The sequence below is a fragment of the Cherax quadricarinatus genome, unplaced genomic scaffold (assembly GCF_038502225.1).
Source record: "Cherax quadricarinatus isolate ZL_2023a unplaced genomic scaffold, ASM3850222v1 Contig13, whole genome shotgun sequence".
NCBI lineage: Eukaryota > Metazoa > Arthropoda > Malacostraca > Decapoda > Parastacidae > Cherax > Cherax quadricarinatus.
Window position 1 is genome coordinate 443,048 of NW_027195039.1, and position 23,277 is coordinate 466,324.

Below are 23,277 nucleotides of genomic sequence, written 5' to 3' on the forward strand. Positions count from 1 at the left end.
CTTAACTAATAAAAATTGTAAATACACATTGTAACCTTGCAAAGAAATAAAATCTTTATCTTTATAGGTATTTATCTTTTAAGTTTGCCCAAAATGCTCTACATATTTATGGCCCCTCAAGGAAGGTTCCTTGATGTTGGTGAGGGGCTCTTGATTTAGGGAATTGGATCTGTGCTCCAGTTCCCCGAATTAAGCCTGAATGTCTTCCACATTCCCCCCCCCCCCAGGTGCTGTATAATCCTCCGGGTTTAGCACTTCCCCCTTGATTATAATAATAATACAGTGGACCCCCGCATACCGATTTTAATCCGTGCAAGAGGGCTCAATGGTATGCGAAATAATCGGTATGCGAATGAATTTTCCCCATAAGAAATAATGGAAATCAAATTAATCCGTGCAAGACACCCAAAAGTATGAAAAAAAAATTTTACCACATGAAATATACATTTTCCTACACACAAAGAGAAGGATACATGCACAATAGTAGAGTAGTACATGCGCAATATATATTGTGCATGTACTACTCTACTAAATGAAGAATAAATGACACTTACCTTTATTGAAGATGCAGCAATGACTGATGAGACACTGTGTCCTGGGAGTGCCTTTTCCTCCTGAGTACTGTAGGTCCTGTTTGGTATTTTCTTCCAAAACAGGCCTTATCACACTGTGTATGCCACTACGATTCTTAAATCTCTCAAACCAACCTTTGCTGGCTTTAAATTCACCAATATGAGCACTAGTTCCAGGCATTTTTTCCTGTTCACCTGGGTGTTAGTCGACTGGTGTGGGTTGCATCCTGGGAGACAAGATTAAGGACCCCAATGGAAATAAGTTAGACAGTCTTCGATGACACTGACTTTTTTGGGTTATCCTGGGTGGCAAATCCTCTGGGGTTAATTGTTTCTTGGTATATTCTCAATAAGCCACACCAACAACAGTGCTACAGCAGCAGCAGACGATGCTACAGCAGCAGCAGCAGCAGATGATGCTACAGCAGCAGCAGACGATGCTACAGCAGCAGCAGACGATGCTACAGCAGCAGCAGACGATGCTACAGCAGCAGCAGCAGCTGACAGTGCTACAGCAGCAGCAGACGATGCTACAGCAGCAGCAGACGATGCTACAGCAGCAGCAGACGATGCTACAGCAGCAGCAAACGATGCTACAGCAGCAGCAGACAATGCTACAGCAGCAGCAGCAGCTGACAGTGCAGCAGCAGCAGCTGTACCACCAATAGTAGCGATGGTTGATTGGGGTTTATTATACAACCTGGCCAGCTCGGAGACACGCACTCCACTTTCATACTTATCAATGATCTTTTTCTTCATCTCTATAGTAATTCTCACTCTTATTGCTGTAGGGTTGGCACTAGAAGCTTTCTTGGGGCCCATGGTCACTTATTTTCCAGATAAAATCACCAAAAACACTGTAATAATACGAAATGTTACGATTGTATGCTTGGATGCTACCGCGGAGGCTGGCTGGTAAACAATGCCACCGGCGGAACATGTGAGGCTGGCTAAGGAGCACATTGGATGCGTCTCGGACGAACAGCGGTGAGCAGGCTTTTAAGCGGTATGCGAGGCAAAATTTTAGCGATAAAATGTATCGGTATGCGGATTAAACGTTATGTGATGCCAACGGTATGCGGGGGTCCACTGTACATATTTATGGGCTCTTTGCACGTACACCCAAATGTCGTTCACCTTTGTACAAACATTGTATCATGCTGAAATACAGTATTAATCTTATTATTATTATAAAGTCACTAATTGTCAAAACATATTTAGAATAAAGATAGCCAGGTGTTGCATGTGTCTTATTCATCAACTTTCAAGCCTAATTGCATTTATCTATTCTATGTGAGAGACTGTTTAATAATAATATTCAGTAATAAAGCTTCTCTTGCTTATGTGGGTTCACTTTATGCTATTATGCGATATCCCATTACCTTTGGTATTGCTTTAATCAGTCTTATTCATTTTATGCAATCTGTGCCGTTTTCAGAATGTATATTATACGTATATTAAATTGCAGAGGTTGGTGGATGAAGAAAATTAAAAGTGAATATAGGAAAGAGTAAGGTGTTGAGGATAACAAAGATTGGATATCAGATTGGAGGGAGAGAGTATGGAGGCAGTGAATGTATTCAGATATTTAGGAGTGGATGTGTCAGCAGATGGGTCTATGAAAGATGAGGTGAATTGTAGAATTGATGAGGGTAAAAAGGTGAGTGGTGCACTGAGAAGTCTGTGGAGACAAAGAACTTTGTCCATGGAAGCAAACAGGGGATTGTACAAGAGTATAGTTATACCAACGCTGTGAAGCATGGGTGGTGAATATTGCAACAAGGAAAAGGCTGGAAGCAGTGGTGATATCGGGTTTTGAAGGCAATGTGTGGTGTAAATATAATGCAGAGAATTCGTAGTTTGGAAATTAGGAGGAGGTGCAGGATTACCAAAACTATTATCCAGAGGGTTGAGGAGGGGTTGTTGAGGTGGGTTGGACATGTAGAGAGGGTGGAACAAAATAGAATGACTTCGAGAGTGTATAAATCTGTAGTGGAGGGAAGGTGGGGTAGAGGTCGGCCTAGGAAAGGTTGGAGGAAGGGGGTAAAGGAGGTTCTGTGTGCTAGGGGCTTGGACTTCCAGCAAATGTGCATGAGTGTGTTAGATAGGAGCAAATGGAGACAGATGGTTTTTAGGACTTGACATGCTGTTGGAGTGTGAGCAAGGTAACATTTATGAAGGGATTCAGGGAAACCGGCAGACCGAACTTGAGTCCTGGAGATGGGAAGTACAGTGTCTGCACTCTGAAGGAGGGGTGTTAATGTTGCACTTTTATAGCTGTAGTGTAAGCACGCCTCTGCCAAGACAGTGATGGAGTGAATATTGGTGAAAGTTTTTCTTTTTCGGGCCACCCTGCCTTGGTGGGAGACGGCTGATGTGTTAATAATAAAATAAAAATATTAGTGGCCTGATTGAATTTGCTACAGCTGTCATGGCATGGAAATCTTCAAATGCATAAAGCAGAAGAGACATGCATAATATTTCAGAGCCGGAGTTCTTAACCTTTTACAACTACAGACCCAAACTGGATTGCCCAGTATGTACCCATACCCCTTCACCAGACTGTGGAAATCACCACCAACACCAGTTGTATTAGGTTCTAGTATGACTTCAAAAGATGTCAGTAGCTTGGTTTTACTTTACATATTGATAGCAACAAAACAGCTGAGAGAAAATCATAAGAATTTTATCATATACATGTACAGTACATACTAAATGACCAAACCACCTCAACAACCCCTCTTCTGCCCTCTGACTAATACTTTTATTAACTCCACACCTTCTCCTAATTTCCACACTCCGAATTTTCTGCATAATATTTACACCACACATTGCCCTTAAACAGGACATCTCCACTGCCTCCAACCGTCTCTCGCTGCTGCATTTACCACCCAAGCTTCACATCCATATAAGAGTGTTGGTACTACTATACTTTCATACATTCCCTTCTTTGCCTCCATAGATAACGTTTTTGACTCCATATATACCTCAACGCACCACTCACCTTTTTTCCCTCATCAATTCTATGATTAACCTCATCCTTCATAAATCCATCCGCGACGTCCAACTCCCAAGTATCTGAAAACATTCACTTCTTCCATACTCCTCCTCCCCAATTTGATATCCAATTTTTTCTTTATCTAAATCATTTGACACCCTCATCACCTTACTCTTTTCTATGTTCACTTTCAACTTTCTACCTTTACACACATATTTATAGAAAAATGGTCTCCATATCCCCAAGGGGTATGGATACCCCCAAGGGGTATGGATACCCCCAAGGGATATGGATACCCCCAAGGGGTATGGATAGCCCTAGTTAATAACTCCTGTTTTAGAAGGTAATGCTTGGTATAGCAAGTTGCTTCAGTATATTTCTGACTTTTTTTCCTTGTAGTTAATATGCTTGTTGAAGTTTTAATAAACTGTACAATACAGAGCGTTTGTATTTTCCCCCACAGGAATCTCCGAGACACTGATGTCTTCACCAAGTCTGACCCGGTTTGTGTGATATATTATCAGCCTTTCGGAGCTAAACAATGGGCAGAGTATAAACGAACTGAATGTGTTGAAAATACTCTCAATCCAGATTTTGCTACTAAAATCCCCATTACTTACCATTTTGAAGAGCAGCAGCATCTCAAATTTTTAATTTATGACATTGATTATAATTCTCCAAACCTTGACCTCCATGATTTTCTTGGAGAATTTGAATGCACTCTTGCTCATTTAGTTAGTTCTCAGAAAGTTCATAAACCTCTGGTTAATAAAAATTACAGTGGAGATAATGGCTCGATTGTGATTGTTACAGAAGAACTTAGTTCATGTAAAGAAGAGCTTGATGTTCAGTTTGTCGGAAAGAACCTTGAGAACAAGAGCTGGTTTAGTTCCATAAATCCTTTTTTAGAATTCTTAAAGGCAAATGAAGATGGAACGTTCACTCTGGTGTACCGCACCGACCGCGCTCGAAGCACACAGAACCCAGCCTGGAAGGAATTCTCAGTGCCTCTACGAACCTTCTGCAGTGGTGATTATGAGCGTAATATCCAGGTACACTGCAAAGACTACAAGCAGAATGGTAATCACAAGCTTATTGGCAGTTTTTACACTACAGTACGAAAACTGACTGAAGGCGGTCTGGGACCAAACAACACCTACTGGCTCATCAATGAAGAGAAGAAGGTAAATAATGTTGAAAGATTGTACAGTAATACCGTGTATAATGTGGTTCCGAGCAGTGCAGGTCTTGCTGTAGCACGATTTATAATTTTAAAAGTTTTTATCAATTAAAGCTTTTTAACAGTAGTATGATAGGTAACTTCATTTTGTTTATTACACATATGAGTATTTGTTTTTACACACAGTTATGAGTGGGAAGAGGAAATTCAGCAAATGGTTAACATTGGAACAATAACTTCAAATTATAAAGCATCATGAAGAAGGTGCATCATATGTTAAAATAACAACAAGTCTTCATAAGGAGGTAAAAGAAAATGGAGATGAAGGGGAAACTTTTTCTGCAAGCTGTGGATGGTTTTACGACTTTTAAAAACGTATGGGGCTCCATAACATTCATATTGTAGGTAAAAACTTTAGTGCCGATAATGATGATGCTGAAAATTTTCCTGAGTTAAAAGAAGTGATGGAGAAAGAAGGTACAGCGATGAACATTTTTTTAATGTCAACAAAACAGGTTTGCTTTGCAAGATGCCTTTGCATACAGCCTCTCGTCACTTAACTACGGAGTTTTGTTCCTAAGACCACGTCAGTAAATGAATTCATGGCTAAGTGAGGAGCATATTATAATGGTAGTGGGTTTGTGTCATCCATCTTTGATATTGTTTTAATGTCACTTTTACACCATATATAACATTTCTGGTATACAGTGGTACCCCGAGTTTCAAACTTTCTTCATTCCAGACGGCTGTTCAAGTGCTGTTACTGAATGAATTTATCCCCATAAGGAATACTGTAAATTAGATTAGTCCGTTTTGGACCCCAAAAATACACTTGCAAAAACACTGACAATAATACACTTACATAATTGGTAGAGTTGGGAGCAGTTTGGAACTCAGGGTACCACTGTATTTTTAAATGTTTAAACAGTAGTGTACTGCATATTGTAACAAACAGAATAGAGAAAATCAGCTCTAATACACATTATTTAGGTATGCATACTGGTCAGAGAGCCCATCGTAAATCTGAGTCATCGGTAAACGAGTACGTTGCTAAGTGAGGAGAGGCGGTATATATTTAACATGTTTTAAACAGCACAGTTTTATATAGCACAGAACTTTTTCAGCGCCTGTTAACCACGCTGTACTGTTCTCTCAGCTCTCTTATTGATTTCCTCTATAGTACTTTTGTAAATATGACTGAAAAACCTGCATCTAAAATTAACCCGTAAATGGTCCAAACGTATATATGTGCTTTTACCGCTTGCCCCAAACGTATAAATACGTTTTATTTGTCATACATTCAACATTGCCACAATAAGCCTGAGTCACCTAGACATGAGAAAATGGGTGTGCGCACTCACTGTGCGGAGAAAATGGGTGTACGCACTCACTGTGCGGAGAAAATGGGTGTACGCACTCACTGTGCGGAGAAAATGGGTGTACGCACTCACTGTGCGGAGAAAATGGGTGTACGCACTCACTGTGCGGAGAAAATGGGTGTACGCACTCACGGTGCGCTATATTAAAATAATTGGGGATGCCTGGGTACCATATGCTCTTTTTTCCTATTAAAAAAACTAATTTTTTTTTTTCCCAAAAAAAGTTGGGGCACTACGGGAGAGAACGTGTATATACGTTTGGACCGTCTACAGGTTAAATAGCATATATTATGAAAGTTTTTCATTTCCTATTTAATTTTGCATGCATTTTTTTATTACATTTGCAGAAAAATCGCTTACTGTACTGTTTACATCCATTAACCCTTTGACTGTTTTGGTCGTATATACAACCAAAACAGTCTTATGAGCCAGTATTTCGGACGTATATATACTCAATAATTCTAGCGGCTTCAAATCAAGCAGGAGAAAGCTGGTAGACCCACATGTGAGAGAATGGGTCTGTGTGGTCAGTGTGCACCACATAAAATAAAATCCTGCAGCACGCAGTGCATAATGAGAAATTTTTTTTTTTTTTTTTTGGATTAAAACACTGACTTTGAGGTGTATTTTCATATAGTATTTATCATTGTATTCTCGTTTTCATGGTCTCACATGATAAAATGGAAAACATATTACAGAAATAGAGATGATTTTGATTAGTTTCACGATGAAAATGACCTTGAAATTAAGCTCAAAGTAGCGGACATTTTCGATTTATACCAATGTTCAAGAGTAAGCAAATCACACCACACATCCAATACACGTCAACTGGGGAGTCTAATATTCTTTCACTAGTGCACTGATATCATACCATTTTTACAATAATGCAGTAGTCTGCATAACTGTAAATTTTGTATTTTTTGTATGAATAAAAAATCAAAATAGAAAGCAATAGTAATATAAGAGGGGCCTAGAGATGTGACTAATGAACAGAGGATATGTTATTTTAGTGCCAAGAATGTCTACATTGTTTATTCTGGACCCTATTTTGAAATTGGCATCTTTTTTAATTTGCGTGAAATTGGCCAAATTGCCAATTTCTGACCACTTTATTGGGTAGTTCGAATTGGTAAATGGGTGGTTTCTTGTACTCAGTTGATAGAAAAAAATGGAGTTCTAAAGAAATAGCCATGAGTTTGGTCAACTGGAACACCAGAATTGGCCAAAAACAGGGCTCAGATTCGGCGAAATCGCCGATGCGTATATGTCGCCGAGACTGCTGACTTCGCCAGAGCATAATTCCGTGAGTTTTCAACCAAATTTCGTACTTTTGGTGTCATTACCATTGGGAAAAGATTCTCTTTCATTTCATAAGAAAAAAATTATTTTTTTTCCAAAAATTTTGCAACATAGAATGACAGTTTCAGAAAGGGGACTGCTACAGTCAAAAGGTTAATACATTCACTTTTGAATTCTTCCTCAGTAAGCCATGCGTGTTGTAAGAGGCGACTAAAGTGCTGGGAGCAAGGGAAGGTGTGCCTCGCAGCACTATAAACTATTGTATAATTATAATATTACTATCAATAAAGGTTATCTACTTTTTTTTTTTTTTTTTATTATCACACCGGCCGATTCCCACCAAGGCAGGGTGGCCCGAAAAAGAAAAACTTTCACCATCATTCACTCCATCACTGTCTTGCCAGAAGGGTGCTTTACACTACAGTTTTTAAACTGCAACATTAACACCCCTCCTTCAGAGTGCAGGCACTGTACTTCCCATCTCCAGGACTCAAGTCCGGCTTGCCGGTTTCCCTGAATCCCTTCATAAATGTTACTTTGCTCACACTCCAACAGCACGTCAAGTATTAAAAACCATTTGTCTCCATTCACTCCTATCAAACACGCTCACGCATGCCTGCTGGAAGTCCAAGCCCCTCGCACACAAAACCTCCTTTACCCCCTCCCTCCAACCCTTCCTAGGCCGACCCCTACCCCGCCTTTCTTCCACTACAGACTGATACACTCTTGAAGTCATTCTGTTTCGCTCCATTCTCTCTACATGTCCGAACCACCTCAACAACCCTTCCTCAGCCCTCTGGACAACAGTTTTGGTAATCCCGCACCTCCTCCTAACTTCCAAACTACGAATTCTCTGCATTATATTCACACCACACATTGCCCTCAGACATGACATCTCCACTGCCTCCAGCCTTCTCCTCGCTGCAACATTCATCACCCACGCTTCACACCCATATAAGAGCGTTGGTAAAACTATACTCTCATACATTCCCCTCTTTGCCTCCAAGGACAAAGTTCTTTGTCTCCACAGACTCCTAAGTGCACCACTCACTCTTTTTCCCTCATCAATTCTATGATTCACCTCATCTTTCATAGACCCATCCGCTGACACGTCCACTCCCAAATATCTGAATACGTTCACCTCCTCCATACTCTCTCCCTCCAATCTGATATTCAATCTTTCATCACCTAATCTTTTTGTTATCCTCATAACCTTACTCTTTCCTGTATTCACCTTTAATTTTCTTCTTTTGCACACCCTACCAAATTCATCCACCAATCTCTGCAACTTCTCTTCAGAATCTCCCAAGAGCACAGTGTCATCAGCAAAGAGCAGCTGTGACAACTCCCACTTTGTGTGTGATTCTTTATCTTTTAACTCCACGCCTCTTGCCAAGACCCTCGCATTTACTTCTCTTACAACCCCATCTATAAATATATTAAACAACCACGGTGACATCACACATCCTTGTCTAAGGCCTACTTTTACTGGGAAAAAATTTCCCTCTTTCCTACATACTCTAACTTGAGCCTCACTATCCTCGTAAAAACTCTTCACTGCTTTCAGTAACCTACCTCCTACACCATACACTTGCAACATCTGCCACATTGCCCCCCTATCCACCCTGTCATACGCCTTTTCCAAATCCATAAATGCCACAAAGACCTCTTTAGCCTTATCTAAATACTGTTCACTTATATGTTTCACTGTAAACACCTGGTCCACACACCCCCTACCTTTCCTAAAGCCTCCTTGTTCATCTGCTATCCTATTCTCCGTCTTACTCTTAATTCTTTCAATTATAACTCTACCATACACTTTACCAGGTACACTCAACAGACTTATCCCCCTATAATTTTTGCACTCTCTTTTATCCCCTTTGCCTTTATACAAAGGAACTATGCATGCTCTCTGCCAATCCCTAGGTACCTTACCCTCTTCCATACATTTATTAAATAATTGCACCAACCACTCCAAAACTATATCCCCACCTGCTTTTAACATTTCTATCTTTATCCCATCAATCCCGGCTGCCTTACCCCCTTTCATTTTACCTACTGCCTCACGAACTTCCCCCACACTCACAACTGGCTCTTCCTCACTCCTACAAGATGTTATTCCTCCTTGCCCTATACACGAAATCACAGCTTCCCTATCTTCATCAACATTTAACAATTCCTCAAAATATTCCTTCCATCTTCCCAATACCTCTAACTCTCCATTTAATAACTCTCCTCTCCTATTTTTAACTGACAAATCCATTTGTTCTCTAGGCTTTCTTAACTTGTTAATCTCACTCCAAAACTTTTTCTTATTTTCAACAAAATTTGTTGATAACATCTCACCCACTCTCTCATTTGCTCTCTTTTTACATTGCTTCACCACTCTCTTAACTTCTCTCTTTTTCTCCATATACTCTTCCCTCCTTGCATCACTTCTACTTTGTAAAAACTTCTCATATGCTAACTTTTTCTCCCTTACTACTCTCTTTACATCATCATTCCACCAATCGCTCCTCTTCCCTCCTGCACCCACTTTCCTGTAACCACAAACTTCTGCTGAACACTCTAACACTACATTTTTAAACCTACCCCATACCTCTTCGACCCCATTGCCTATGCTCTCATTAGCCCATCTATCCTCCAATAGCTGTTTATATCTTACCCTAACTGCCTCCTCTTTTAGTTTATAAACCTTCACCTCTCTCTTCCCTGATGCTTCTATTCTCCTTGTATCCCATCTACCTTTTACTCTCAGTGTAGCTACAACTAGAAAGTGATCTGATATATCTGTGGCCCCTCTATAAACATGTACATCCTGAAGTCTACTCAACAGTCTTTTATCTACCAATACATAATCCAACAAACTACTGTCATTTCGCCCTACATCATATCGTGTATACTTATTTATCCTCTTTTTCTTAAAATATGTATTACCTATAACTAAACCCCTTTCTATACAAAGTTCAATCAAAGGGCTCCCATTATCATTTACACCTGGCACCCCAAACTTACCTACCACACCCTCTCTGAAAGTTTCTCCTACTTTAGCATTCAAGTCCCCTACCACAATTACTCTCTCACTTGGTTCAAAGGCTCCTATACATTCACTTAACATCTCCCAAAATCTCTCTCTCTCCTCTGCATTCCTCTCTTCTCCAGGTGCATACACGCTTATTATGACCCACTTCTCGCATCCAACCTTTACTTTACTCCACATAATTCTTGAATTTACACATTCATATTCTCTTTTCTCCTTCCATAACTGATCATTTAACATTACTGCTACCCCTTCCTTTGCTCTAACTCTCTCAGATACTCCAGATTTAATCCCATTTATTTCCCCCCACTGAAACTCTCCTACCCCCTTCAGCTTTGTTTCGCTTAGGGCCAGGACATCCAACTTCTTTTCATTCATAACATCAGCAATCATCTGTTTCTTGTCATCCGCACTACATCCACGCACATTTAAGCAACCCAGTTTTATAAAGTTTTTCTTCTTCTCTTTTTTTGTAATTGTATACAGGAGAAGGGGTTACTAGCCCATTGCTCCCGGCATTTTAGTCGCCTCATACGACACGCATGGCTTACGGAGGAAAGATTCTTTTCCACTTCCCCATGGACAATAGAAGAAATAAAAAAGAACAAGAGCTATTTAGAAAAAGGAGAAAAACCTAGATGTATGTATATATATATATGCATGTGCGTGTCTGTGAAGTGTGACCAAAGTGTAAGTAGGAGTAGCAAGATATCCCTGTTATCTTAGCGTGTTTATGAGACAGAAAAAGAAACCAGCAATCCTACCATCATGCAAAACAGTTACAGGTTTTTGTTTCACAGTCATCTGGCAGGACGGTAGTACTTCCCTGGGTGGTTGCTGTCTACCAACCTACTACCATCAACATATCTACTTATCATATTTATTCCAGAATAATATTAGGTATAACATAAATAATGTAGAAACATGATAAAGATGCTCATATTAATAAAAACTAGTTACTACTCGCTTTTCCCTCTGTTATAGCTCCACCCACTTTGTAACGATGCCAAATGGTGAATTAAATACGTATACACCTACCATACGACTTACGACCGGTTTCTCGGAACCGAACTCGGCCGTAAGTTGGATGGTAGGTGTACTAGAAAGGAAAACAGAAAAAAATAAAAAAGGAAGCTCCAATTTGATAGCTTTGTTTTAATTTGCATAACTCTTACATACTACAGAAAACAAAAAAAAGTGAGATACACATACAGTACACTAATTACTTACCTTAAAATATTTGTAGTCTTAATGTAGGATGAGAGGAATTTATTGTAGAAAGAGGAAGAAGAACAAAGAATGGAAGAAGTACAAAAGAAGTTCACTGTAAAGGGAATAGCTGGTGTGTTCGTCTGTGTGTTTGCATTCTCGGTGTATCTCATGACAGCTTAATTAAGAAATGATTAAACTCGGTGAACAAGATATGTCGATGGTAGTAGTAATAATAATAATAATAACAATCACTCTGGAGTGCTTTAACCCTTTTAGGGTCCAAAGCCAAAATCTGAATTGGTGCCCCAGTGTCCAAGAATTTTCAAAAAAAAAAATTGTTATTTTTTCTTATGAAATGGTAGAGAATCTTTTTGTGAAGGTAATAAAACAAAAAGTATGAAATTTTATGGAAAATTGACGAAATTATGCTCTTGCGAATTTTGATGTGTCAACGATATTTACGAATCGGCGATTTTGCCGACTTTGACTCCCATTTTAGGCCAATTACATTATTCCAGTCGACCAAATTCTTAGCTATTTCACTAGTATTACTTCCATTCTATCGATTGAGCACAAGAAATCGCCAAGTCAACTGTTTCAACTACAAAATAAAGTGATCAGAAATTGGTAACTTGGCCAATTTAACACAAAGTTCAAAATATTCCAATTTCAAAATAGGGTCCAGAATAAACAATGTAGGCATTCCTGGAACTAAACTAACATTTCCTCTGTTCATTAGTTATGGTTTGAGGCTTTACAAATAAATTCCATTTTAATTTTTTATTCACATAATGAATTTTTATTCACACCAAAAAATAGAAGATTTACTGTTATGCAATATTGTAATAATTGTATAAATATCATCACCACATTTGTGAATGTATATTAGACCCACCAGCTGGCGTGTATTAGATGTGTGAGGTCGTTTGTTTACTCTTGAACATCGGCAAAAATTTAACATTTCCGCTTTGAGCTCAGTTTCAAGCCATTTCCAGTGCTAAAACCAATCAAAATCATCTTTATTTCTGTAATATGTCTTCCATTCTATCAAATGAGACCAAGAAATCGCAAATACAACTATAAAAAACAAACAAAAAGACACTTCAAAGTCGCTGTTTTAATCGAAAATCATGGTCTCAGTTTTTTTCTCTCATTATACACAGTGTACTGCAGGATTTGTTTTATGTGGTGCACACATACCACATAGATGTATTCTCTCATATCTAGGCCCAAATTTATCACTCACAGTTTATCAGAGTGAGCTGAGCTCATGGCGTAGATCTACGGTTTGGACCCTGAATGTAAAGCCGTAGATCTACGGGACAGACCCTGAAAGGGTTAAATGTTGGCTACCAAACCTATAGGAAATACGTATGACATTTAAAGCACTCCAAAACGATTATTATTATTATTACTATTATTATTATTATTATTATTACCATCAACATACCTTGTTCACTGAGTTGAATCACTTCTTAAGATGCCACAAGAGACAAATAATGTTAACACACAGACGAACACATCAGCTAACCCCTTTACAGTGAACTTCTTTTGTACTACTTCCATTTTCGTCTTCCAAGTGCTGCTGCACTTATATCTTGCACTATGGGGTGCACAATATAGTACCAATTTGTACAAATATGTAATCTTGGAGACTGTGAAAGCTAGTGTACTGAGTGGCTGTAGGAAGGAGATTCAGATGCTTGGCACTGAGATACCACACTGCCTGTTTCCATGACCCAAGTTCTCATACTGCATACAATACCGACTCGTTGGAAAGCCCATCGTAACTCCAAGTTGTCGGTAAACAAGTATGTCTGTAAGTGAGGAGAGGCTATATTAAAAAATTTTCTTTCCACATTCAAAAAACCTATCAGTTTGATTTAATATTTTGAGTAAATTATTTGACTCGTCATTTATCATGACGAGTTGCATATAGAAATGGATGCAGCTGCATGTTCTGATTGAATAATTTTTAAGAAACAATTGCAGTTTAAAAATTAATACCTTTTACCTCATGAAGACAGAATATTTTTCAGTAGCTCATCAAGACTCACAAAATCGTAATGACATGATTGCAAACAAACCATACCATGCGCAGGGATTGAACTCGTGGCGAGCGAGTCGTACAACTAGCCATGAGTTCACTCCCCACCCGTGGTATGGTTTGTTTACTTTATCACTTTTTGCAGTTTTGCTGATAACGTCATTCTGTGTCAAGGCTCATACAAGTCTTGTTCAAGTTCAGTGAACATAAACGAATGCAAGTTGCTTCTGAGTTGCAGTACTTCTAAGTTGCAGTGCTTATGAGTTGCAGTGTTTCTAAGCTGCAGTGCTTATGAGTTGCAGTGCTTCTCAGTTTCAGTGCTTCTTAGTTGCTGATAAACTTTAAGTTAAAGAAACTTCTTTCACAGGCAGCTTGGGCGTTGGACAGTGTGTATAAATACTTGTATGCTCGGCCAGTCACGTCAGTACAGGATGGCCCCGCTTATACAGCAGGTTAGGTTCAAGGATACTGCTGTACAAGATGGCCGCACTTATATAGCAGGTTAGGCTTTGGGCTAATGGTGTACACTGTAGAGGATGGCCCCACTTATACAGCAGATTAGGTTTGGGGCTACTGCTGTACAGGAGGGCCCTGCTTATACAGCAAGTTAGTTTCGGGGCTACTGCTGTAAAGTGAAACATATCCTTTTTTCACTTTCAAATGCATATAAAAGTCTGATAACATGTTTACACTATCATATATTAAGTGAGCAATAGAGCTAGGCCTTAAAAATGCATGTACATTACACACATTAAATACCTTAAAATATTTTATTCCTTAGCATATAAGGAGTGGTGAATATTTATTGTAAGAAGCCTAATCAAATGAAGAATGAGTATAACTGAAAGCTGCTGTAAAGCAAAGCGCTGTAAAGCGGAGTCCTCTTGTACATTGTAACAATGTGAGATTTGGTAACAACTACTGATGCAGTTCCTACATGCTGAACAAATCTTGTTTACAAATTTCATTTCATTTTCTTTGTTACATTCCACGTGTAAATCCCATTCCTCGTGTGAGAGTCTCATCTAGCGTTGGTGTTTCCCATTCTGTGCTGAGAGTTTATGCTTCTAGTGTTGATGTTTTCACTTTATTCCAATGTAAAACTAAACTTATTCACATAACAAATTTTCTGCTCTAGCTCTTTTTTTTTTTTGTTTGTTTTTGACACAACAAGCAAGGATGACCTGAAAAAGATGAAACACAAAGCTGTCTTCTTTTTGCATGTAGTAATTGTAGCTCATGAAATTTTTTTTCAACTTTTAGTCAATCTTCCAGCACTGGAGCATGAAGCCCATAGTTCATAATTTCCAAATAGTTTCTCAAGTTCAGACGAGGTAGTGACAGTTATGTCCAGGATAACGTTTTGAGTTTTGATCTTGTGAAGATACTGTGGCTTCATTGATAACTTCACATTGTACTTTCCTCACCTGTCATGACTTTCACTTTTTGTGGTCTTTTTTCAGGGAGAGTGAGCTGTATCTCAAGTTCACAACCTCCTAGTTTGTTAAGTTGTTCCATGTAGCTGAACAGTGAACTTGTTTGCAGGTGAGGTTTCTAGGTTAGGTTTAGTCAGAAAATACATTTTTTTTTTTTTTTTACATCAATGTCAGTGAAAAAATATATCTATCAATCTGTAAAAGAAATTTTTTGAAAAAGTCCAGTTTTTTACAGAGCTCAGCCTATTTGGCAAGTTCGGCTTAGAACTTTTTTAGTTCCTGTGTTCTAAATACTGTCTGATGAGCTTTTGTGATAGCATTACTGCCTGTTTATAGATATCTTGACAAAGATGATATCATTTCAAATATCCACAAGAAAATTTGAACTCTTGTAATGGGCTTATAATTTAGGAGCTTTTCTACGAATCCTGCTGCTTTTGAATACACATCATAGTTCAGATTTGGGTTTTCTTGAAATTTTGCCAGTGTGGTTATTGCATCATTGTACAAAGTAGACTTTGGATTTGAAAAATCTCTGAATACCTTTCTCATAACTACATCTTTAGACACCACTAAATTTCGAATGATGGTTGACAATTTTTAATGATCAGTGTCTTGACTGACATTGTTATATTTTCATGCATTTGTATGAGTCTCGACATTTGTGCAAGTCTCAACATTTGTATGAACTGACGTCTGTGTGTGAATGAATCCAGTAATATTTGTGGAAATTTATTGAGTCCAAAAAAATTCCACCGACCTGATTCGTTCGTAAATAAGTGATCCGCCGACTGGATTCATAAGCTGATGGAGTCTTGGAAGCCCATGACATTCACCCAAACAAACACAAGTGGCAGAGACAGTGAGTTTACACATACTGTTTAATATGTGTAGGTTTAAACTTGTCAGTACCTAATATCAGAATTAATCATGTAGTCTTAAACCCTAATATAGGTTAATACAGTATTAGGTTGCATTAATTAAGAAGACTAGTTAAATTGCGACACCTAGTACCTCACAAGCAAAGTCTCTGTATAGGCCAGGAGATGCTAGGAGGTCCTTCTTGGACAAGACACTGATGGTGGTAACAAAGTCATTGGAGCTAGAGCTCAGAGCCCCCATGTGTCTTCAAAATACCAGCTTGGATATCATTATGAGGCTTCCTGATATACTGTGGATGTTCGTGTCTTACCAGGCATCCCTTAGTAAGACAATCTCCAGTATCTTCCTTTATTTAGTTGGCCAACGATGTTCAGGGAAACGTCAAGGATTTGAGCTCAAGAGCTATGAAGCAAGCGTTTACCCACCAATAAAGTGAGTTAAATTACAGTGTAACTCGTCTTAGGTATTTGTTCAAAACCTTAGTGTCTCACTTTCTGTAATAATACTGATTAGGGAATGCCCTCTGAATTTAGGGACCCCTTAAGGTGCAGGCTGGGGATACTAATACCATCTGAATACTTGCAGGAATAAGTCCTTCACTGCATGTGGTGTCTTGAAGAGAGAAAGAGAGAAGCCAGAGGAAGCTAGACTACTAGGGTAGAGTCAGGGGATTTCTAGTTACTATAGTCTTCACAACTAAGTAAGTCACTCCTTTTTTGTGCATGCAGATAGGAGCTTCCTGCAGTGTCAATTTACACATGGAAATGTGCCCTAAAAGCCACTTGGAGTATCTGTGTCAACAGTACTAGTCAGTGTGTAACTTGCAAGGGACCAGATAACACATTTTCAAAATATTGTTCAGTAACTTGAACAATGGAAGCACCCTCATTAGCAGCCTTTGCAGTGCCCGACAGTACTGAATGTGTGTGCAAAACAGCAAGCGTGAATTAGACTCGAGACTGGACACCCAGAGGAACTGTTCTCTTGACCTTGCATGCTTGATGACCCAGTCTGTAGAATTGCCAATACTATTTTTGGCTTTGACTTGGTCACCTTCCAGTCTCTGAAAGTCCTAGAGTGCAGAGATTTGTTGTTTGAAAATAGATTCAAAACAAAGAAGAACAATAATAATATTTTATTTTGACCCTAGGTAGTAGGTTGGTAAACAGCAACCGCCCAGGGAGGTACTACTGTCCTGCCAAGTGAGTGTACAACGAAAACCTGTAATTGTTTTACATGATGGTAGGATTGCTGGTGTCTTTTGTCTGTCTCATAAACATGCAAGATTTCAGGTATGTCTTGCTACTTCTACTTACACTTAGGTCACACTACACATACATGTACAAGCATATATATACACACACCCCTCTGGGTATTCTTCTGGTTTCTTTCTAGTTCTTGTTCTTGTTTATTTCCTCTTATCTCCATGGGGAAGTGGAACAGAATTCTTCCTCCATAAGCCATGCGTGTTGTAAGAGGCGACTAAAATGTCGGGAGCAAGGGGCTAGTAACCCCTTCTCCCGTATAAATTACTAAATTTAAAAGAGAAACTTTCGTTTTTCTTTTTGGGCCACCCTGCCTTGGTGGGATACAGCCAGTGTGTTGACAGAAAGAAAGATTTTATTTTGACATGATACATGTTTGTACAAAAGAATACATATATTAGTTGGGTGTACATGCCAAAAGCCCCTTTATATGCAGAGCATTTCGGGCAAACTTAAGATTAGCTAAAGATTAATAAAGCAATAACAGTACGTATGGTCATTAGATGAGTTACAATGAATACAAGAGAATTGAGTAATCTACTAGGTCATGCTATATGGCTTTAATAAGTCTCGTAGAGAAGACGTATAATTTTGATTATTAACCTTAGGCGGACACAATGGAGTGATTAATATTTGAGATGAATGCAGATATTGAGAGTAAGTATATATTGATGAGAAAGTTTTTACCTATGTTCATGATATTGGGCAAATGCATGTATAGTTTTTACATATGTATTTATGATAGGTTGGGATAGATTAAGGAGATAAAGTGTTTTTTAACTGTTGTTTTAAAAATGCTAGCTGAGCCAGTGGTTCTGGAGATTTCTGACAGAGAGTTCCAGATTTTGGGCCCTTTTATATACAATGAGTTTTTAAAAAGATTTAGCCTGACACGGGGCATGTCATAGAGGTTTTTTGTGCCTAGTGTTGTGTCCGAGCCCTATTGCAACTGTCAAGAAAGCATTTCAGGTCGGGATTTATATTAAAATTGATTGTTCTGCAAATGTAGGTTGCACAATAGTACAAGTGAATGTTTTGTATCGTAAATAGGTTTAGGTCTTTGAAGAGGGAAGGGGAGTGTTGTCTAGCAGTGGATTGTGTGATCATTCGCACTGTGGCTTTTTGTTGCATTATTATTGATTTTAGGTGGTTTTTTGTTGTGGAACCCCAGGCACAAATAGCATAGGTGAGGTAGAGGTAGATCAATGAATAGTTTAGTGTAAGTAGTGCTTTTTGTGGTATATAGTAACGTGTCTTTGAGAGGATGCCAACTGTTTTAGAAACATTTTTTTGTTATGTGTTGGATATGGGTGTTGAATTTCAGGTTGCTGTCAAGGTGCAGACCCAGGAATTTTCCCTCATTATGTTTAGCAATAAGGATGTTGTTAAGCATAATGTTTAGTTGGTCCTCACTTGCTCTACTCCCAAACATAATGTAAAAGGTTTTGTCTATATTAAGTGTAAGTTTATTGATGGTCAACCTGGTTGCTATTTTTGCGAGTTCTTCATTAACAAGTGTTGAGTGAGGCTAGACTTGGATGGGAGATGACAAAAGTTGTGTCGTTAGCAAAGTGAATAGACGTAAGTTGTTGTGATACACTTAGAAGATTGTTGATGTATAAAAGGAAAAGGAGAGGGCCAAGAATGCTACTCTGTGGTACACCAGTGTCCAGGAGTCTTGCTGAGGAGGTTGCACCCTTGACAGAGACATATTGCTTTCCATTAGCAAGGTAGGACTTGGTAAATGCAAGTGTGTGGCCTCTTATACCGTAATGATCAAGCTTGAGGAGTAAAATGCTGTGATCTACTGTATCAAAACCTTTCTTAAGGTTAATAGAATCCAAGTGGGTATTTATTTTTTTCCATTGCTGTGTAAAGTAGGTGTAGCATTTTTATTATTGCATCATTTGTGCTTTTGTTTCTCCTGAAGCCAAACTGGCAGGAGATGAGGATGCTTTGTGATGTTATGGAGTATAACCTTTTGTGTATGAGTTTCTTAAAGATTTTGCAATGTAAAGGCAAGCTTGATATTGGCCTATAATTGTTTACATCTGTTGGGTCACCACCTTTGTGTTTTGGTGTAATTCTTGCTAGTTTGAGTGATGCCGGGAAAGTGTTGGTTTCTAGTGATTTGTTGAAGAGTAATGCAATAGTGGATGAAAGGATTTGAGCCACTTGTTTATACAGTAGTGGTGGCACTTGGGTTACATTTCCTGATTTGTTTTTTTAGAGAGTTAATAATCATGGTAACCTCAGTGGGCTCTGTTGGTGTAAGATAGAGGGATGTTGAGAAGTTTCCATCTAGATAATCATTAGCTCATGCATTGTAGCTAGATTTCCTAGTGAGAAGAAGTCATTTAATAGCTGTATCACTTGGAGAAGAGTACATGGTTTCTAGTGATCTGAGAGAGTGTTTTCCAGATGTCTCCTCTCATTTCTGATCTGTTAGAAAGTACATAGGTTGCTTAGACTAGGAGTTTTTCTGAATTTACTCCAATAGGATCTGAATCTGTGGGACTGACATAGTTTCTCCTACTTTAGCATTAGTGTTGAACTTCTCGCATCCAACCTTTACTTTAATCCACATAATTCTTGAACTGACATATAGTGTTTGATAAATTGTTTAGTTATTAAGCCCCTTCCATATTGTTTCTCATATTGATGGACTTTAGGAAGCTGTTAGTAAGCCATGGGCAACTTAGTCCTTTAGTGGTGATCTGTTTAGGTTTTATGGAACAATGTTTGTTATATAGTCTTTGAATTTTGTTTAGAAATATCTCTACCCATTCATCGTACCAGCGACAATGGAAAATTTTGTAGGCCAGCCAACTGAGCTTAGTTCTGCAGTGAAGTTACTTACTGAGGCCTCATCATGGAATCAAGAGGAGAACTTATTATATTCCATTGGTTGCTTACAAATGTTTGTTAGGAGGAAAGTTGGATAGTGGTCAGTAGTGGTGTCCATGATTATCCCCACTTTAAGGGGGGTGGCTAGAATTTTTGTCCATATATGGTCAATTATGGTTGCACTTGTCTCAGTTGATATTGAAGTCTTCAGCTAGTAGTAGGTGGTGCTTATTCATTTGTGTATCTGTAATCAGTATTTTTAGTTTATCACTAAAGGCTGGGATATTAGTATGAGGCATCCTGTATATGGCCCAATTGCTATAGGGATTTTAACACTTAAACTGTCCAAACAGATCTATGTTCACATACGTAGTACTCAAAAAGCAAATCTAAATTTTTTTACATATTTTCAAATATAACAAAAAAAACGTAGATCAGAGTTTTTTACACGTTTTCAAATGTAAAAAAACAAAAAGAAGACCTACATTTTTTTACATACAGTAATTTCAAATGTTGAAAAAACGTAGATCTACGTTTGGACAGTTTAAGGGTTAAATATTTTACAGAGATGTTTGCAAATATTTATTCACTATATATTCTTCATTGAAGGATATGGTGTTGGTATATGATAGTTCATTAGAATAATAGATGGCAATACCTCCCCCAGTTTGTTCTGGCCTGCAGTTATGGATTGCCATGTATCCTGGTAGTGTGTAGATGTACAGTGGTCCCCCACTTTTTGTAGTTCCCGGCAATCGTAAAATTCGCCAATCATAGGGGTATTTTCGTATAAACATGGACTCGCTTTTCATAGGTTGACTCGTGAGTCGTAGTTCGTCCGGGACGCGTACCCACGGCATGAGCCAGGGCGGCAGCCAGTCTGGCATTGTTTACCAGTGAGCAAAGGTCCCCTCACGTGCTCCAGTGAAATATTTCATAATATTCCATTTATTTTAGTGCTTGCAAGTACTAAATAAGCTACCATGGCTCCAAAGAAAGCTCCTAGTGCCAAGCCTGTGGTAAAGAAGGTGAGAAATACGATTGAATTTAAGAAAACCATCATTGAACAATATGAAAGTGGTACAAGTGTGGCCGAACTGTCCAGGATGTACAGTATAAGAAACCCTACACAACCTTATGTTCCATAGTGGCCAAGAAAAATGAAATAAAGGATTCTGTTGTTGCAAAGGGAGTAACTATGCTGACAAAAATGAGATCACCAGTACTGGAAGAGGTTGAGAAGTTATTATTGGTGTGGATAAATGAGAAACAATTAGCAGGAGATACTCTTATGACTTCGTTTATTTGTGAAAAGGCTAGGCAGTTGCATGTAGATTTGGTAAAGAAATTGCCTGCAAATAGTGGTGAAGTGAGTGAATTTAAGGCCAGCAAAGGCTGGTTTGAGAAATTTAAGAACCGTACTGGCATACACAGTGTGGTAAGGCATGGTGAGGCTGCCAGTTCGGACCACAAGGCGGCTGAAAAATATGTGCATGAATTCCAGGAGTACATAGAGGCTGAAGGACTGAAACCTGAACAAGTGTTCAGTTGTGACGAAACAGGCCTCTTTTGGAAGAAAATGCCAAAGAGGACCTTCATTACACAAGAGGAAAAGGCAATGCCAGGACACAAGCCTATGAAAGACAGGCTGATGCTAATGTTCTGTGCTAATGCTAGTGGGGATTTCAAAGTGAAGCCATTACTAGTGTACCATTCTGAAAATCCCAGAGTGTTCAGGAAAAACAATGTTATGAAGAGTAAATTGTGTGTGTTTTGGAAATCTAATAGTAAGGCATGGGTCACGAGGGAAATTTTCGTCGAGTGGTTCAATGAAGTGTTTGGCCCTAGTGTGAAGGAGTATCTCTTGGAAAAGAAATGGGATCTCAAGTGCCTGCTAGTAATGGACAATGCACCTGCTCATCCTCCAAACTTGAATGACCTAATTTTCGAGGAGTTTGGGTTCATCACAGTAAAGTTCTTGCCCCCGAATACCACTCCTCTCCTCCAACCCATGGACCAGCAGGTTATTGCAAACTTTAAAAAACTCTATACAAAAGCAATGTTTCACAGGTGCTTGACTGTGACCACAGACACTCACTTGACCCTAAGGGAATTTTGGAGAGAACACTTCAGCATCCTCCACTGCATAACCCTTATAGGTATGGCTTATGAGGGAGTGACTACCAGGACTTTGAACTCTGCCTGGAGAAAATTGTGGCCAGATTGTGTCGACAAGAGGGATTTTGAAGAATTTGGGACTGACCCTAATGAGCCTATGTCTGTTGTAAAATCAATTGTAGCACTGGGGAGTTCCATGGGGTTGGATGTGAGTTTGGAGGATGTGGAAGAATTGGTGGAAGACCACAATGAAGAGCTCACCACTGAGGAGCTGCAAGAGCTTCAGCAGGAAGAACAACACATCGCAGCTCAGAATCTTGCTGCAGAGGAGGAGGAAGAGAGATGGAAGAAGGTGCCTTCTTCAGAAATTAAAGAGATTTTTACTATGTGGGGTAAGATGGAAAGCTTTATGGAGAAACATCACCCTAACAAGGTTGTTGCAAGCCAGGTTGGCAACATGTACAGTGACAAAGTCTTGGGCCATTTTAGGGAAGTGTTAAAGAGACGCCAGAAACAGAGCTCTCTCCACAGTTATTTTGTGAGACAGGACTCCAGTGATTCTCAAGGTGGTCCTAGTGGCATTAAGAAACAGAGAAGAGAAGCAACCCCAGAAAAGCAAATGGTACCTGAGGTGTTGATGGAAGAGGATTCCCCTTTCAAACTATAAACAATCCACTCTCTCTCCTTTCCAGTCTCCCATACACTAATAAGAATCTCCAATAAAGGTAAGTGTTATGCTGTTAATGTTTCATTCATCATTTCCCATTGTATTGTTTATGTACTACATGTATATTTCATGTTAAAAAATTTTTTGTTTTAATACTTCTGGGTGTCAGGAACGGATTAATTGTATTTACATTATTTCTAATGGGGAAAATTGATTCGTAAATCATAAATTTCGTTTATAGTAATGGCTCCAGGGACGGATTAATTACGAACAACGAGGGACCACTGTATATTGTGTCTTGATTAAGCCATAGTTCAGTAAGAATAATACACAAG

At 38.9% G+C, this 23,277-nt stretch overlaps 1 protein-coding gene across 3 annotated transcripts in view; it reads left to right on the forward strand.

Moving 5' to 3' along the window:
* LOC128685843 (copine-8) overlaps nucleotides 1-23,277 on the forward strand; it is a 93,630-nt gene that overhangs the window by 19,420 nt on the left and 50,933 nt on the right. For all 3 annotated transcript variants that reach the window (XM_053772543.2, XM_070079750.1, XM_053772542.2), the window contains exon 3: nucleotides 4,034-4,754. In XM_053772543.2, the coding sequence (XP_053628518.2) occupies nucleotides 4,034-4,754 (721 nt within the window). The remainder of the gene's footprint in view (nucleotides 1-4,033; nucleotides 4,755-23,277) is intronic.